At 33.1% G+C, this 19,593-nt stretch overlaps 1 protein-coding gene across 3 annotated transcripts in view; it reads left to right on the top strand.

Moving 5' to 3' along the window:
* Positions 1 to 2,405: 2,405 nt before the first annotated feature.
* The window catches only part of LOC108913331 (calmodulin-binding transcription activator 2), a 70,588-nt gene continuing 53,400 nt past the window's right edge, over positions 2,406 to 19,593 (top strand). For 2 of the 3 annotated variants that reach the window (XM_018718865.2, XM_018718866.2), the window contains exons 1-2: positions 2,407 to 2,470; positions 11,798 to 11,933. In XM_018718865.2, the coding sequence (XP_018574381.1) occupies positions 11,814 to 11,933 (120 nt within the window). In that variant the 5' untranslated portion in view covers positions 2,407 to 2,470; positions 11,798 to 11,813. Of the gene's footprint in view, positions 2,471 to 11,797; positions 11,934 to 19,593 lie in introns of all 3 variants that reach the window. The other variant, XM_018718864.2, reaches the window with a different exon arrangement.

The following is a 19,593-nucleotide window of genomic DNA, read 5'->3' as shown; positions in this document are numbered from 1 at the left end:
CCTATATTCAACTGTTGCAATAATAAAGAAATAGCACTTTCTCGTAAAACTGTACCAATATCAAAAAGTTATGCCTGCAAAAAATTGTTAAGTTGTTCTGTTTAAAGTATGCAGGACGCTGAAATGGGAATGATTCTCGTATACAATTGACCATAATTTTTGAAATACCCTGTATAACATAATTAAACCCTATATTAGAAGCATGGAAGAGATGAGCTTAATCTAAATTTGAAATAATATATAGGGTGTGTCCCATTTAAAAATTAGTATGTATGGTTCACCCTGGTGATACGTAACACCCTGTATATACGAAAATAATTTTAAAATGTGCAGTTTTAAGTTGGCTACAATTTTTTTAAATAACTTTTTTCTGATATCTTCTATAATAAAGGAGATATCGTACTTCGACGCGCTAATGCCGCACCCTGTATATTGTTGTTCTGGGACTTTTGGGACACAGTGTATAACTAAATTGAATCTAACTAATATAATATAATAAAACCACAGTTGTATACAACAAAGAACTGCACATGTGAAGGTCAGATCTATCTCAATAACTTCTGAAAAGTTTCTATAAAATATGTATTTGAAGTAAAAACACTTCATTGTGGTAAAATATGTTGTAGTAAATAACGAGCGTTCAAATAAAAACGTGGTCAAGTTGGTTCTGAAAATTTGGACGTAGGGCGTAGCGTATAGCAAATGAACTTAAACGTCATCTGTCAAAGCGCTATATCGCCGTTATCAATTTGAATATTTTCGTTTTAAAAAGCGTTTAAAATGGTGTTTTCTCAAGAACAAAAAGTGTTTATCATAGAGTCCTACTTTAGAAATGGACGCAAGATTGATGGAATATGGAAGTATTCTATTGAGGAATGTTTCATAGAATTTCAAAATCAATTTCCCGGCGTTGTTGAGTACAAAATTTTTCAAAGTGCAGTTCAGCGTTGTGTTAATGTTTTTCGTGAAACGGGCAGTGTAACAAGAAAAGAAGGAAGCGGCCGACCTAAAAAGCGGACTGAAGAATTAAAAGAAAATGTCCAACAAATAATGGAAAATGCGCCAAGAACTTCTGTACGTGTTTTATCACAAATGGTGGGAGTATCAGTCGGTACCTGCCACACAGTGTTAAAAAAAGATTTGCGTTTGTTCTCCTATCGTTTAACTTGTCAGCAAGAACTTCATGAAGTTGATTTTCCGCGACGGGCTGTATTTTGTGAATGGTTTTTAAACAACTACGGTGAACTTCATAATATCACCTTTTTTTCTGATGAAGCCTGGTTTCATTTAAGTGGTTACGTAAACTCACAGAATATGAGAATGTGGTCTTCTGAAAAACCAGATAACTTTTTTGTCGAGGGCCCTCTACACGCTCAAAAAATTGGAGTTTGGTGTGCTCTCAATCGAAGGAGGATTTATGGACCTATTTTTTTTAATGGTACTCTTACTGCGCAAAGGTATAGAGAAGAAATTATCGCTCCTTTTGTTAACCAGCTGGAAGAAAACGAAATTACAAACTTTTACTTTCAACAAGATGGCGCAAGGGCACATACGGCAGGCGAGACGATGAATATGTTGAGGGAAGTTTTCCAAAATCGACTAATAAGTCTCAATGCTGAACATGAATTTCCACCGAGGTCATGTGATATTACGCCGTGTGATTTCTTTTTGTGGCCTTACCTTAAAAACACTATTTTTGAACTGCCTATTCCTGATTTAAACCATCTGCAGGCTCGACTTATAGACAAGATTCGTGAAATTAACAATACCCCGAGCATCTTAGAAAATGTCTTTAATTCTTTGAGGAACAGGTGTGAAAAGTGCTTGGAACAAGGAGGGGGACACTTTCAGCAGCTGCTTTAATTTATTGTTATAACAAGGAGGGGGACACTTTCCGCAGCTCCTTTAATTGTTTGTTATTGTTATCACGATTATTCTTTAAAATAAAGTTATATAGTCATTAACGTTATTGAAACTGACAGCTGCTATACAGCTCGTTGAGAAATGAGGTTAAGTTGGTCACTATAAGCTACTCCCTACGTCCAATGTGTCAGAGCCAACTTAGACCACGTTTTTATTTGAACGCTCGTTATTTTCACAGTCTTGTGCAACCTTTACAGCGGTTATTGTAAATTATAATTGTAATTGTATTGCAAATTATAAAATTCAATAGTACAACATCATTAAATTTTACTGCAATGGAATTAATATATTTTTTTGGAATTATACGAAATTATGTAGTAACAATTTTTTGCCTGATATGGAAGACCACAATAATATAATTTTGTATAAGCCAGTTTTCGGCGTATCTAACTCTTAATTAACATTTTTATTATAATCCTTATATACTTCCAGCCCGAGTATTATGCATTTCAGCGGATTTATTCAGTTTCTTGTTTCAGGAAATCGCCGCCATCCTTATCAGCTTTGATCGGCACGCGGAATGGCAGAGCAAGGAGGTCAAGATCAGGTCTGTACACTCATAAAATATCGCTTAATTTCATATTCAAGACTTGCCCCAGTTCCCTAACCAAATTCAGTTGCTATTTCGGGCGCTAAGAACTTCCTATGCAAGTGCTCCGTTATTTATAACTTCATACGGGGTTATGCACTGTATTTTATTCCAACTACACACGTGATGTGGCTGGAAAAAAATTGTCGCCGCTTTGCCCAGTGCTTTAACGTGTGCTGGTGGCCTGCGGAATAATAGCAAGCCGTCCGTCTTCCGCACAACTATTCTACTTCCGAGCTGGCGCGTCCGATCAGAACGATGAGATGGTGAACAAAACGTTTGTGACTTTTGAAAATTAAATTATAGATGTATTAAACTATTAAGTGCATGCCTGCAGCCATCAAAGGGTCGTAAAGAGGGTCCTTAAGCAGGACCACTCGTACTAACTATCAATGTAGAATGTAATCCACAATTACAGTGCAATATTGTCTCCACATAAAAGTGATATTAAATTCCAAATAAAACATCTGAATACACGCCACAGTTGCAAGGAGCACTTTCCATGAACGGAATTACTTTTCTTGTTAGTTACATTTTGTATTTCGGAGAGCCGGTGGAAGGGCGGCGCTTTGTGTTCTCGTTTTATGTCCGCGTCGGCTTTAAAAATGGCAATAAACTCGTGTTTAATTGCCGGCGAAAGTGCGTTTTTATTAACCCCCGATGACGTTTTAAGGGGTTCAATAATAAATGATAACTGTAATTCTACATGACGTTCAGCGGTTATACGTGAAACGTACGAAACGGATTGCGCTGTTACGAGCCTGGTGTATTGTTTTCAGTATTTTTTTTTGGTTAGCTAAAATATTTTTTCTACGGTCGTGTCGAAAGTAACAGAAAAATTGTATACTTTTAATTTTAACTACAATCCTATTAAAAGTGACAGTTTTCACGTAATTTCCAATGAAAAAATTAACTTTTATAAGAGCCTGTGCAATAAGTTTTTATTGCACCATTTCAGTAAAAATGTCTCTCACTAAGATCAGTTCATTTTTAACAATGTATACCTACAATCTACATACATCTGCTTTGCGATTACATAAAATTTTCGATAAGAATTCTAAGCAATTCATAACTTCTCAATGTAGTAGACAGCAGAAATTGCTTCCTTAGGTAGCCCTTTGCATAAAATTTGTTTTGGATTGATTCTCCTAGGTAAGATTCTACCACCGTCGATGACAGCCAGCAAACCCCTTCAACCATGATTGTAGATGTCCCCTTTATCTATTCCTGTGTATTAGATAAGCCAAAGCATCTAGCAATTTCGTTTAATATTTTCCCATTATTTTTATATATTTTGTTAGCGACTTATTTTTTCCAAATTTCAACTACATTTTTCGAGTCTCTGGTTTCGCCGTCAACAATATATGTTCGAGATTTTGGTTCTTGACCATCTTCACTATCAACATAAGACGACACTAATTGTAACAAGATTTCGCAGCGTTGCCAACTTAATGTATCTAGTTATTTACCAAAGTCATTTTAATATCAAAGTGGTGTCGCGGGAAAATTTAGAATACTTTGTAGGTAGTTCTTATTAAATAAAATAATACTAAAGTAATAAAATGAATGCATAACGACACCCAATAATAATAGATTAAGCGCAAAATTTTGTGTTACTTTTTTGTTTTTTTTTTAATGTAAATGTAACGTAAAATTAATTGTATATCACGATCTGGTATTTTCCACAAATACTCATTTTAAAATCACAAAAAGTCCTTTGCTAAACTACTAACTTTTACCAAGTTATAATAGTATTATATTGTTTAGTTTATTTTGCTAAATAGATTTATTAAAAGTAAGTGAATTGGTGCAATAAGTATTAAAGACTAAAAACATAGTGATTTTAAAAAGGACCGTATGACTTAGTATTAGAAAGCTAAGGAACAAAAACCTTGTATTTTTCTTTTTCTCCTAAAAAATGTTAGGGTTCTTATCATTTTCATAAGGTTATACTTTATTTTATAATACCCATATAATTATTTATCAATTAAAATGTAATTTTTAATGTAATATTAAATNCAACCGTGGCGGGTTTTTGGTTTGAATTGGAAAGGTAGGTGAATATGATTGTTTCGCCTCCTTTTCAATTCAGCGGTCTCCGGCATATCCGTAGGTACAAGATTATGACTTCTATGAATATACGGGGTGTTCTGAAATCCTGAAGCTCGCTCGAAGGGTGGAATACGAGAATATTTACTAATGAATTTGGTAAAAATTATACATTAAAATATAAATCAATATACTCAATACGTAGTGTAGATGCGAAAATTAAAATATATATAAACAATATTTATGATTGTCTTACATTCGAAATATATAGTAAAATGTGGAAACAAAAAAAATCTTTTTATGATAAAAAATATATGATATGTAAGTCGGAGGCGCTTTAATTATAATCAATGTAGCTATAAAGAGACAACAAAACATAAATAAAAATGTGAACGAATGGCACTTTCCTTAAGTTTTCTATAATCCATAAACTATTAAAAAATAAACAAACAAACCGTATTTAAAGTGAGGTTATTTTACCTCTACCAGAAACTCGTGAAACTCAATTGATACCAACTAGATTTAAACAATAAAATTTGGTAAGCAACTAAATTCTAGTTCGATATATATTGGCAATATTGCGAAATCTTGTTACAATTAGTGTCGCCTATCAACATATTATCAATATTTTCCGCATTACCAAACCAACATCATATTATGTATAACCGTTAACACAGAAAATTGTTTAAGATGAATAGAAACATGATTGAATTTTCAAATCTCGTATCCATAGTACACATTATGACAGCCTACATTGATATACTATATACTAATATAGTATAATATATAATATTATAATAATACCAGTCGTCAAAGCGACATTTACAAAAAAAAACAACATAGTTCTACAAATATTTTTTTTTCAAAAACTGTCATCAAAAGTCGACATTTTTGTTAAATTTTCAGTTGACAAAGTGAGTCTGTTTTTGTCACCTAGCTGCAAAATACTTTTTTGTTCTAGAACTTCAAAGTTTTTCGTTGTAGAACATAAGACAAATGTCAAAAAAATTTATTTATGATTTTATTAATTAAACAATGTACATTTTAAGTATTTTAACATTTCAATACAAAACAGTAACTATTATAAAAAGGAGCATTCCAATTTATTTTGCACTACATGTAAATTGAAATTTATACCAGATTCAGTGCTGTCAGTTATCATATATTTTAGTTTTGGGTATTCAATGAGGCTGCTGCAATTGTTTAAGTTTACTGCGCACAGTGGTAAATTCCATAGGCTCTACTGAAGATGGTAACAATTTATTTGCGATTGAAATTTTATTCTGTCTTCTGTATACAGTGTGTTCCGTTTTTCAGGTTAACACCTCTGGAAATGTGAGAAAGCTGTGGACTTTCCGCAAGCTAATTTTTTTACAAATCGTATCCTCAAGGGAGATTATATTCTACTAATTATTTTATTATGTAACATAAGCCTAGCCTCCTACGATTTTTTAAAAGGGTCGTTTTTTTCAGAAAGTGGTATTAGGCATTTTTTATCAAAAAGATAATATTACCAGGTTATTCAACACCCATCAAAATACCCACATACCAAATTTGAACGACAAATGTCTATTGAGTATTTTTTATGTGGTGTCAAACTTTGAAAAATCATACAGCTAAAAATTATAATGCGCAGATCAACGATTGCCATGAAAGTGAAAACAAGTACCAATCGGACAGAAAAAAATACAGACACTATAAATTTAATACTGTTAATTAAGATTATAGTAAAAATAATAATTAACGTACAAAAATTGTAGGTAATGGATTGTAAATATTAAGTTGTTAAACAAAAAATTGCAAAACAATAATCTAAATTAAATTTTGGTTTTCTCGAACTGTGAACTTTTACTTTTGGGGTTTTATAAAACAAAAAGTTTATAGGAACAGATCAAGGAATTTGGATGACCTAATGAATTGCATAAGACAAGCTTGTGCAGAGATTACTCCACAACGACTATGTATATTATTTTAAATTTAAGAAGAGCATTGGAAAAATGTGTTCTACTGGAAGGAAGTTTGGTGGAGAAAACTAAAACTTAATTTAGATTAGGTAACGTAATTTTTTTGTTTAAGAACTTTCATGGCAATCTTTGATCTGTTTATTATAATTTTTAGTTGTCAGATTTTTCGAAGTTTGGCACCACATAAAAAACACTCAGTAGACATTTGTCAATCAAATTTGGTATATGGGTATTTTGATGGGTGTTGAATAGCCTGGTAATGTTAATACTACTTTCTGGAAAACGACCCTTTTAAAAAAATCGTACTAGGCCAGGCGTTTGTGACATCAATAAAATGATTAGTAGAAAGTTTTGGCACATTCCTTATTTTCTTCAAGCTATCCATTTGGTTAACCCATTTTTACCTGACATATTTCACAAAAAATCTTCGACTTGTAGCAACTGCCAGACATAAAGCAAAGTATTTGCGTAATATCTTTATTTGTTCTGGACTTAAAATCACAAAACATCTCGGAGTATGAATTTTTGAATCAGGAATTCTCATAATAATAATTGAATCTTTGAGTTCTATATCATCGACCGTTATCTTTAGTAGCTCATCTCTTCTCAAAGCTCCAGAAACACCAATTATTAAAATGACCTGAAAAGTTGTCCAAAATTAGTTAAATCGATTTATATTAATTTGAATTACCTTTTCTAGTAGAAATATATTATCGGGTGCTGTAAAAATCTCTCAATTTCCTCTTTCATTAGAATTCTGGACTTTTTCGGACGGTATCCAACTGATTTGCTTTTCAAATATGGTATTAGTTTCGGAAATTTTCTGACATTTATATTTTTTTTGACATTCAGTGTACTATTTAACATAGAAAATACTGACCATAACGTCGAGGGTTTAATTTTCTTCGAAATTACTAAACTCTTTCTAAACTAAATTCTTTATATTATAATTTTAACATTTTTCTTGAATATATTCTTTGAAACCGTGTGCCATAAGCATTTTTACACTAGACACAATCCTTCCTATATCGGTATGACTTTTCCATTAATTAGTTTTTCTCCATAAAACATAATTCTGGTCGTTTCGAGAGAAAGAGCAAAGATAACAGGAAAAGGGGACAAACTAGAGATGGTTTAGATAATAACGACAAGCCGACAAATCGATTGTCCCTAAAATAGATTAAAATATTTCCAATTCCCAACTAACACCAGCACCGTCCGATTCGATAGGGAGCCTGATCACGTGCGGACCCAATCTAACGAAGTTTGCTGTTTGAGTTTTGTGGTTGTGGTTTGTTGACCCTGTTCTTTGCATACGAATCCGATTTGTCAAAGTCCTAGTTTATATGGATCCTTGGATGATTTGTAGTATCTTGATACGAGGCTTTAAGCGCTCAGTTTTATATGGAAATGTGGATTAGAAATTTAAATCCCCAGTAGGTATATTTGGTATACTGTCGTTTTATTCTCGTGGTGTTTTCCAAAGTGTTTCTAACAGATTATATGGTCGAGTCCGTCGCGAGTATAGCTTCTATTGAATTAGGTGACTTCGCAATTTCCTAAAAATCATCCTGACCTCCACTGCGATTAGCAAAACGGTGGAATAAGTGGCCGATAGATCCCGGTTGTCGGGACCTTAGTGCCAGAATGCATAAACTGTAGTTTTGCGGACGTCTACAAGAAACTTTGGACGCGGATTTAGGTTTAACGCTTTCCGATTTTAATTGCAATCAAGTTGTAATTACAATTTAAATGCAATCCGGGTTTGTTCTTTATGGATCGCAGGGATTAATTTAAACTACCTCAATTATAATCGGTTTATTAGTCAAGCATACTGTGTACGTTTTAAGTACCAAATTTTAATCTATCTGTATCGTATCTCCGAGCAGCTTGCCGGGATCGTATTGCAAATTATTCTATACTGATAACTGAACGAGCACAGCATTACATGCCCTGTAAACACGCATATATTAGAAAGACGTTTATAATGTCCAAGCACCATTTAATCAACGTGTCGTTTTTACGAAACGATCAAATATTGCTGAACATATACATTTCAAAATAAATATAAAAAATTTGCTATACAGGGTGTAACGTTTATTAGATGTATCATTTATACAAAGGCTACCTTTGACCTTTAAAAACGTGTATAGTAGTTTATTTTTTCATAAAATTTATTACAACCCACCGCTGGACAAACTAATATGACCTCAACGGCACGCGTTATTCTCGGCGCATGCGCAATTGGTAACTGGGTTATGCATTGTTGTCAAATTTCATAATTTAAAGAAAAGGTTATTAAAAGGCAAATTTTTACGCCACCCGCCGTAAGGCACTTCTCTTTTGCGCGTTACTTTTGTTGAGATTTTATTCTTTTAAATAAGATAAACTATATAAACTTAACATGTAATATAACAGGAAACTCAAGCAGTAAATAATTATTTTAGAACATAAATTAGTTTTATTTATAAATTAGTAACATATCTACATACTAATATTGGTTAATTCGTCCACATTGACAGCAAAAAAATGTGATGACATTAAATTATTTTTCATTAGTTTCGCTGTGTAACAGTTGAAATGAAAATATATACAGGGTGGTCCAGATTTGAAAAGACACACTTCGGGAAAATATTAAACAATAAAAATTAACATCACTTTGCTCTATGAACATAGGCGCAGGAAGCCACCGTTTATGACATACAAGGCCTTGGAATTAACATAAATAAAACAATTTTTTTAAATATCTGGAAAACCGCTTCATCAAATTTATCCAAATTTGGTACATATTTTTTTTCAAGTTCTGTATGCACACAATCCAAATTCAAAAACCAGTGGTGGAGAAAGAAGGATATCGTTTCCTTATTTAAAGTAAAACTTCTACGCCACTGAATTAATTGATAATATGAATACATTTTATAACGGTCTGAAATATTCCGGATGAGAAAACCTACCATCCTAAAAATACCAAGTAAACAAAGCGTTGAAATAGGGAAAAATAAAACGAATTTGGGTGGTCCAGATTTTAATGGACAAACTTCGGGACAATACTAAATAACAAAAATTAACATCATTTTACTTTATGAGATATAGAGCGTTGAAATTAATAAAAATGAAACAATATGCTTAACTAATTATAGACGATGCGGTAAATTTATTTATTTCATTATTATGATGCCAGAATGATCTACTAATGAACAATGGACACAATTTATTTGGAGTAGATTATCTATGATGAAGCCAAATTAGAGCAGGTGCATGAAAGTAACCTAATAGAAAATTATAGTTAATACATACCATACAATTTTAGATTGTATTAGGGAGTATATAAGTAGTGTAGAAATTTTACTTTAAATTAGGAAACGATATAGTAGTTTATCCGCCTCTGGTTTTTGAATTTGGACTGTCTACCAAATTTGGATAAATTTGTTCATAGAGCAAAGTGATGTTAATTTTTGTTGTTTAGTACTTTCCCGAAGTTTGTCTATTAAAATCTGGACCACCCTGTATTTACAATTAATAATATTAGAAGTATTAGTCAATATTTAATAAATCAAGTAAAAATTTTATTTTTTTTTTAATGTTGGGCGCTTCAACCACTGTCATCAAAAAAGTATGGTGACTAAAAATACACGTCACTACGTTATACAAAAGCAATCTGTTTTACCAAATTATTTTTCTATGTCGCTTTTCACAATGTAGACTGAGTTAAAAACAATTGGCAACGTTGATAGTGCACTAATACGCAAATTTCGGGTGCGTAAACGAAAACTAAAGGGGAGTTTAAAAAACTAATTATAACTCGACTATTTACTTGATTAAAAAAAATAGAATTACAGATTCGTATCCAGGACAACACGTTCTAAAAAACTGATCCCCACTTAAAGATACAACCTGTATAATTCAAAAACACTGAAGTTAATACCTTGTAATTGTTACTCTTCATTAATTATTGTGGTAAGTTCAGCGCGTTTCTATTTCGGTAAATAATATTAAGCAAGTAAAGTATAAAATCTAGCCGCGTAGTAACGTTTGCAAAACTGAAAGCATGAAGTCCGCGATGAAATTATTTCACGGTCCACTGAGCATTCCGCATATTTTCACAAGTTTCTTGCGTATTTGTGTAGCAAAATTGGAAACAAAATGAAATATACACACTTCGAATGGAAACGTTTGTTTTCCCAAACAACAAATGTCCGCATGAATATATTTACGTCGCTTGGATATCGTGCACATGTGGGTAATTTTTTAATGGACACAACTCGAAAGGTTCTGTTGTTGTTTACATTGACTTTTTTTACTTTTAAGTACATGAATTATAAGTCGAAACTACTACGTTGAAACCGATTACATCGAAGCCGTTTGGATTTAATCAGATTTAAAGGTTCCATTTGAAGTGGATGGCACCCCTTGAAAATATAAAGTTTTGGGGACATATACCGCCAGAAATTACCATTTTATTATAAAAAAGGGCTTTAGGAATTAGCAAAAGCTTTTGTTGGTTCGTTACTATCTTGTAACAAAAGATAACTTCGTTACTTTTCGTTACTAATTTCGAAAATTCACTCAAATTTACAATTTCATTCAAGAACCCTTCCAAAAGCTATTCCCGCCAAAAGCATAAAACAAGGGAACCCATATGATCCAAATTTTCACCACAATTTCGAAAATTTCCCATAAATCTCACACGAAGCCTCGATTGCCGCCAAGCACTATTAGCTGTAGCAGACGATGCCAGCGGGTCGCAAATCACTAAAATTAATTACCATCCCAGAATAGACAGTTTTCGCAGAGATAAAATATCTAAAGTTAAGGCGGAGACCACTGCAGGATCTTTGCGGTTCCACTATGACATGTGTTCGAATGTCAGCCCTGTTACCTTGCTTCTTATTAATCTGATTCGGATACTTGGCCTGTACACTAGTACGCTCCAAATGTTCGATTTTGCATTGTATAATATAAGGCTCACCATGAATCAATATTCATTTATTGTAATTATCGAATATTTCAATAAATCCCACAAATTTTCAACAATCAAACTATGTTAAAAAAAATCACAACATTAAATTACTATTGTCTAAATACGAGCTGCAAGAGCGATGTACTCTAAGATCTTGCAGTACATTTTCTCTTCGTAGTTTCAAGTATTTGGGATATCGTTTTCACAAAACATTGACATTTGCTCTTTAATGGAGTTGTTGGACATTTCTAAAGTATGCTGAATTCTTCAATAATTATTATAATATTTTAAGATCTCTTATTTTTGTTTTAGGCCCAAGAGTGGTTCCATGTTGTTGTACAGCAGAAAGAAGGTACGTTATCGCAGAGACGGGTACTGTTGGAAGAAGAGGAAAGATGGCAAGACCACCAGAGAGGACCACATGAAACTGAAGGTGCAAGGAACAGAGGTAAAATTATCATTAGTACACTTATTATTCACAATTAGAGCTCGACTTTCGTTGGGAAGATGAGGCGAAGAAACGAGTCGTTTCGTCGCTATAATATTAAACCGTATTTCATGCATTGGTTCGAGTCGCTACATCTGAAGAAATTTAAAAATATTTCATCGTTCTGGCTATGCTTAAAATAAAAATTTTTAATATTATCGTAATTTACGATATGATGGAGCTGTAATAAAATGTGTTCGTGAAACATATTAAAAGTTAAATACATGAATGAAATCAGTTGCTACAGCTGCCGTATTGGCTATTTTTATCTGACTTCATTTTTGTATTTATGTGTGTGATTGATAATGAACTAATTTCGATTGTTTTGAGAAATATATATTTCTAAGTACTCATTACTTGAAAACCAAGAAAAATCTGAGCGTATTATATGGTTAACTTAAAAAAACTATGGATAATTGTACAAGAGGCTATACCTATACATATTAAAAAAATGTAAATTAAGGCATGTTTTAGGGCGCCTGTTTGTAATATATGTATTGCACTTTCCACTTCAGTCAAACGTACGCGTTTGGGGAAGGCCAGAACTGAATCAATTTAAGTAAAAACTTTTGAAGGTAAATACATATACAGGGTGTTTCAGAAAGACCTCCCGTAAATTCAGGGGGTGATAGTACGACAAAAAATAAGAATTTTTTGTCTTATGTCTATCTCCTCTTGTTTTTGAGATACAGAGCGACAAAATAAAATTTTTTAAATAGAATTTTTACGAAAATTTCCAAACGGTGGGAAATATTTTTATGAAATTTGGTATTCTGGGGTTTTTAAGGACGCCAAATACGCTGGTCTAATTATTTTTGTATATTTTATAGAGGGCGCTAGTTATGCTACGTTCGTATTACATTTTACGTTCTAATTTTTTTGAGGCTAGGTTAGTAGGCATTCGGGCTCCAATTTCTAATGTACACTTTTATTTTCTAAAAATAATGTACTCTTGTTAGAACTTCCTAATGTGGACGATTTTCGAGAAAAAAAAGGTTTTTAATTGAACTCTTACAATATTACGGTGTAGAAAATAACATTTTTCAAAATAGGCTTGTCAAAACTTATTGATGAATGTCTCATAAACAACGCATACATTGTCAGTAATATTTTAAGTTCTAATTAACTTTATATCAAAATTTTAGTGACTGTAATTAGTCATTACTAACTACAGTCACTGTAATCGCTACAATTTTGGCATAAAGTTAATTAGAGTTTAAAATGTTACTAAGAGTGTTTGGTTTTTTTTTGGGCCTTCCTTCATTAGTTTTTGGGTTAGGCTTCTTTTGGGAAATGTCTTTTTTTTTTTTTTTCGTGTTATTTTGTGAGTTTTCTTTTAAGCGTTTTTTTTCTCGAATCGTGTCCATTTTGGGGTTTTGTGACGAGTGTATTATTTTTTTTTTAGAATATAATTTTGTATTTTTGATTTTGGCGCGCGTGTTGTAAAACCCTAACCTTAAAAAAATTAGAACCTAAAATGTAATAGGAATGTAGCGTAACTAGTGCCCTCTATGAAATATCCAAAAAATAATTACATCAGCGGATTTGGCGTCCTTAAAAACCCCAGAATACCAAATTTCATAAAAATATTTCACACCGTCTGGAAATTTTCGTAAAAATTCTATTTAAATTTGTCGCTCTGTATCTCGAAAACAAGAGGAGATAGAGATATCGTTCATAAGACAAAAAATTCTTATTTTTTGTCGTACTATCACCCCCTGAATTTACGGGAGGTCTTTCTGAAACACCCTGTATAATGCATTATTTTATGCAGAAATATATTCTCCTAATTGATCTTTTCAAAAAATTTCGTGGCAGTGTTAAACAACAATTGCAAATTGTATACATACAGTTACTGTATCCATCTCTTTCATTTTATGAGTTAAGCAGTAGACTTGCTCGCTATTCCCATTGTTTCAATCTGGTGTCGTAATTTTAATGTACTCGACGTCTTATGTAAATAATAATTGAACTTGTGTAAATGCCTGCTAGTATGAGTTGAAGAATAGTCTTACATTGTTTCATTCAGGTGTTGTAATACTTATCATTTTGTCAATTGTATACAGGATCTCTAAAAATTATGAGCTATATCTCAAGGTGAAAATAAATTGATTTAGAATTTAGATCAAATTACCTTAGTACAATTTTTCTTCCTTAAAAAGTTAATAATAAATTAATCTTTTTTAACATAACTGCGTCACTTTTAAAAATATTTGAATGCATTTTAATGCTACGAAGTTCCTAGGCTAGCGGAATATGAATATGAGCTAATTTTTTACCCAAAATATGGTGGACACTAAAAATACCTTATACCTATTTCACTTTTTTGTTCCTAGATATTTTAAGAAGCCACATTTTATTTATTGTAGAGCAAAGTATTCTTTTCATGTCGCAATATGCACCATGCCGAAATTTCAATTGTTTACTACAATCTTCAGTTACAGACAGCTGGCTATTTGGGAGTATTCTAATACAATTAAATTTGATTCTTTTAATAATTTTACAGCTAAATTTAAATATTTTTTACGATTTAGACCTACCTACCACCTTTAAAAAATATGTTTTTACAAAATTACTTCTTTCTTTAATCTTATTTGTTACCTACTTCAATTTTAATACGCATAAATGCTTGACTTGAGTTTTTTGAGTTTAGAACTTGACAGTATTTAGCAGACCTGATTAGGTCAAATGCACCACGGATTCGGATTCAGCGGCCCCAAAAATGTATAGATATATTGATTCTCTACATTTGACCTTGAACTAACCTTAACCCAGAGCTAATCGGGTCTAACGGACACCGGAGTCCAATTCAGCGACCACCAAGAACATGGTCTTGTCTTTCGGACCTCCCATTTGTTTTTTGTAACAAAATACACATTTCAATCATCTAAGCTATGAATAATGAATATTTCTTGTCATACATTTCTTTAGATTTTGGCGTAAGTATTCCCAAAAATGCAACTTCGGCTTCTAGTCAAATGTTCTGTGACGTTGTTTACCACACTTGAGAGTGAAATGCCACTGTAAGCACGTGAGAATTTGCCACACACGCGCAGGCATTCTTATGTTAACCAACTCACTTAACTATAATCGCTGATTTCACTCACTTGTAATATAATGTACTATTAACCCTCTAAGGTCACACTAGTGCGAATTCGCACCGCAGTTTTTTTTAACAGCTCTTATGCCTCAAGTAGCAGCTGCCAAGGGTTCCCCCACCACGATAATTCCTTCTATAGCCCAAACAGTCGAGCCGTACCACAATTGGCCTCAGTCTGTTATTGTCAGCTAAACTAAAGAGCCTGAATAGTCCGATCGCGATACGAATTCGCACTAGTATGACTTTAGTGTGGGTAAAAGTGTGGCTAAATTTATATCATATAACCTAGAAATAAATTGAATTGAAATGCAAAGTAATTTTTCGAAAACTGTTCCTTTATTCAATCGCATTTTTTATTAACAGATTAATTTTTTTCAAACCTAATTAGATCATTCGATTTCTCGGAAAATTTTACCCCAGTTTTGATATAAATACGCTGTTTTCGTTAACAAATAAAGAAGACATAAAGGTTCAAAGTTGGCAAAATCCCAATTCGCACTAGTGTGACCTTTAAGGTGTGATTTTTGAAGGGTTGATGTTATATGGGGCAATATTTAATACAATTATTGTAGTAGTAATAGACTTATAGTACTACAGGTAGTGTTATTTATTAATTCTGCTACTTTTCTCTTCCTCAAAAGCTACATCCGCTCCGCAATTTTAAATTAAAGTAAGATTTTCTAGAGTCTTGTCTATCTAAATCAATTCAGTCAAAGCCATCTCGTCTAGTGACCCGGCAACACAAATCTGTTTCTTGCCACCATCCCAACCCGCAGCTCTTCTGTAGAACGTAAACTTTTTACGGGAACAAATAAATTGCCCTCTCGCCCTCCTCGCAGAAGCGGTCCTTTAAACCGGAGCGACCCCATCCGCCTCGTCGGAGCTTTAAAGAGCGTCAGATTCGTCATTAATTAGACCGGCGATAATGTTGGACAAAGGCGCGCCCTCGAATTGAAAGCTTTAGAGCGACGTAACGATCCGGTTTTCCGAATTAAACAGAATTAAAGGGTGAGCGCATTTTATCTTGTTCGATCGGCGCGCAAAAAGTTAACACCTCTTAAGGATATATCTAGCGTTTAAAAAGTTCTCGCCGAGCGCGCGGTTCCATGGGATTAATACGGTGGATTCCTAGGTGAGCTCGGAAGCGCAATTTAGGTTATGTACGTCTTGGTAAACAGATCCAAAGTGTTTTTATTTCCGGAGCTTTTTGTGTCGCTCACTGGGAGAGAATAGCGAGTACCGTAAAAAAAAAACCAGAAGGTAGTTCTTTTTGGAATCTTCGTCGACTTGATTTTTTATTTTGACATTTGTCACGTGTTTATATGCAGTTTCGCGGGAAAATTTAAAGGGAGATTTGAGTTCGTAAAAGTATGAATTTTTCTGTTGAAATGTGTAAAGATTGTTACTTACAGAGAGTTAATTAATTTTTTATTTCCTTTCATATTCTAGAGTAACAGGTAGTACGCAGATGTACTCACTAGTAGGTTATGAAAACAATTTGAAACAGTAATAAGTCAACAAATAACTTAAAATGCTACAAACTTATGCAACCTGAGGGATCATTTCTTTATTTATCTATATATATCGTTATGACCAGTATCATAACGAGTCTGGATTTCAAAAGAATTTACTATTCTCGAAAGGGAGTTTATCATTATCATCATACTTTAATTAATACGTGGGAACTTAGAAATGTTGTACGTTCAGAGAATGAATACCAGACACTTACCGTATGTCGCTCATGTACAAGGTAATCCAGTGGTTGGTTGTATAGGGTGACACTTAAGTTGGAAGAACAAGAAAGAAGCACCAAAACTTCCAGGAAAGGTTTTAATAACAATAAAAACAAAACAAAATAACGACACAACGGGCTCGAACAACATTATTAATTTATTTATTGACACGCGACAGCGTACCGAGATTCAGGTAATGCGCGATCCATAGCAAAATTTGGAATGACTTTATCCATTATTAAATTAACCCGAGACTCTAAAACTAAGTAGACTGCTCAATGTGGGATCCAAGGAAAAACTGCCTGTTTTTTCGGAGATCTCTCCTGAATTCGACACCTCGCTTCGACACGCCCATTTCTTGGGTCCAGAAGTTTCTGTTCTTATCTTACTGGCGGGAACCCTGAATATCGGGACGCTTTGGCATAACTATGTCATGTTAATAGTTGTCTAATGGACTGAATTTACATTTGTCTAAATAATTTTGAGACTAAACTTACAACCTTCCTCTTGTGACTCCGCATAGCAATACGGGACGGATTAGTCCATCTCATTTAATCAATTCTTATAGCTTGGAAAATCCGCCTAAAAAACAACTATTTGACCTATTATAATTATCCTGACAACATTCTAACAACTTATTCTTGGAATTTCTAAATGTTTTTTCGAATGCATTTCGCGCGTTGTTTGAAATGTCGATTTTTCTCTTTATTCCAGATGCTCAACACATGCCCCCGACAGTCTAAGTGAACTTGTTAAAAATATTGCCAAACTTCTCTGAAGGACAACGTTAAACCTACTTGAGAGTCTTTAACTTTCGATAATAATTAGTGTTGACTGAAATATTTTACTTTTTGGCCCATCCGTTCCGAGAACTAACAAATAAATTACTACGCGTCCCGGCTTTTGTTACATTGACAATCTACCTACTTATTAATATTCACATTAACATTTATGGTAAAGCCGTAATTTGATTCCAAAGGATTATTGGAATCATTCTGTGATTGTGGTAAATTTATAGAACAGGTTGCCCCGTTGCTTGTGCTTGCTTCAGGAGTCTGCACCCCTTGTATCTCTTTAACAATATCAAATTTGCTGAAAATTGACTCTTCTATATAACCTTCTGCCACGGTAGATGACTTCCATCCACCATGGCGTTTGAGTGTTGTAATATCCCCTCCAGCATTGGCCAAGAGAGTTGCAGATGCGCGACGCAAGCCATGTCCTGTAAATAAATTAGAATATGTCAAGCCTAAAAATTGCGCAACAACATTAGGAATTTTTGATAACTCATGCTCACGTCAACACATTGACGTGTGCATTTACCCTTTTGAAAATTGCAAAAGAACCTTTTATGCTGCACACTTTTTGGCCTTAGCTTAGAATATTTTCTAATTAATTCAACTGGATTAACACAAAATCCTTCATTTAACACAGCGAAGCTTCTTGGTTTGTTCGTTTTAGTATTTGAAATCATGATGTGGATACACTGCCCTTTGTCATCTACAGGGTGTTTCTTAATAACGTGCTAATATTTAAGGAGGCTATTCTTGGGTCCATTTTAAGAAAAAAACTTCATATGAACATATGTCCTAAAAGTCTTAACTTTTGAACTACAGGGTGCTAAAGTTTTATGAAAAATCATTTTTTTAATTATAACTTTGGTATTACCCTAATTTGGTACACGCCTTCTATTCATCGAGATGCATTTTCTGATGTACAAACAATTTTATTATTTTTGCGAGTGGCGTCTGTACAGGTTTTGTATTGAATATTTTTGAAGGAAAATATGTTATGTCAGGGTAATTTTCTTTTACCATTCCAAAATGTATGTAGATTACTGTAATTTCATAATTTCAACGTTTAAAAGTTATTATCTATACTTGTATATCTATACTATCTATACTAATATTATAAAGAGGAAATATTTGTATTTTTGTATGTATGTATGTTTGTTACTAATAAACTCAAAAACTACTGGCGGATTTCGATAATTCTTTCACCATTAGAATGCTACATTATCCCTGAGTAACATAGGCTATATTTTTTATATCCCAAAATGTTTAAAATAAATGTCCACCCGTGCGAAGCCGGGACGGGCCGCTAGTCTTAAATAAATTATTGTTCAAAGTTACATAAATCTTTTTTTTTTCTCGTATGTGGTCCAATAAGATGCAAATGAATGAATTTTATTTTTTTATGCGAAACCGTATGTCAAACGAAAAAAATTGAAGACACCACATTTGCTCAGAAAGGAATGAGGATTTCAAAAATGATGTTTACTTTTAGAAAAAGCAGTGGCGTAACATATTTTTCTTCAAAAATATTCAATACAAAACCTGTACAGACGCCACTGGCAAAAATAATAAAATTGTTTGTACATCAGAAAATGCATCTTGATGAATAGAAGGCGTGTACTATATCTGAAAAAATATCTATGGTAGGTAATACCAAAGTTATCATAAAAAAAGTTTTTTTCATAAAACTTTAGCACCCAGTAGTTCAAAAGTTAAGACTTTTAGGATATATGTTCATATGAAGTTTTTTTCTTAAAATGGACCCAAGAATAACCTCCTTAAGTATTAGCACGTTATTAAGAAACACCCTGTATATTGTCTATGCTTAGATGAGTCAATTCTTCGCAACGGCAAGCGCCAAAAACTCCTAATATCAGCGCCACCTAAAAACAATAAATTTAATAAATATAATTCAGTTAAACTATTCAATAAAACCTACCTTATTCATAAGATGATCTTCATCTAGGTTTTCACGCAAAAATTGTTCGATTTGT

Source organism: Anoplophora glabripennis, unplaced genomic scaffold (assembly GCF_000390285.2).
Source record: "Anoplophora glabripennis isolate ALB-LARVAE unplaced genomic scaffold, Agla_2.0 scaffold872, whole genome shotgun sequence".
Classification (NCBI taxonomy): Eukaryota; Metazoa; Arthropoda; class Insecta; order Coleoptera; family Cerambycidae; genus Anoplophora; species Anoplophora glabripennis.
The sequence above is the reverse complement of the archived record's forward strand: the minus strand, read 5'-3'. Positions and strand labels throughout refer to the sequence as shown.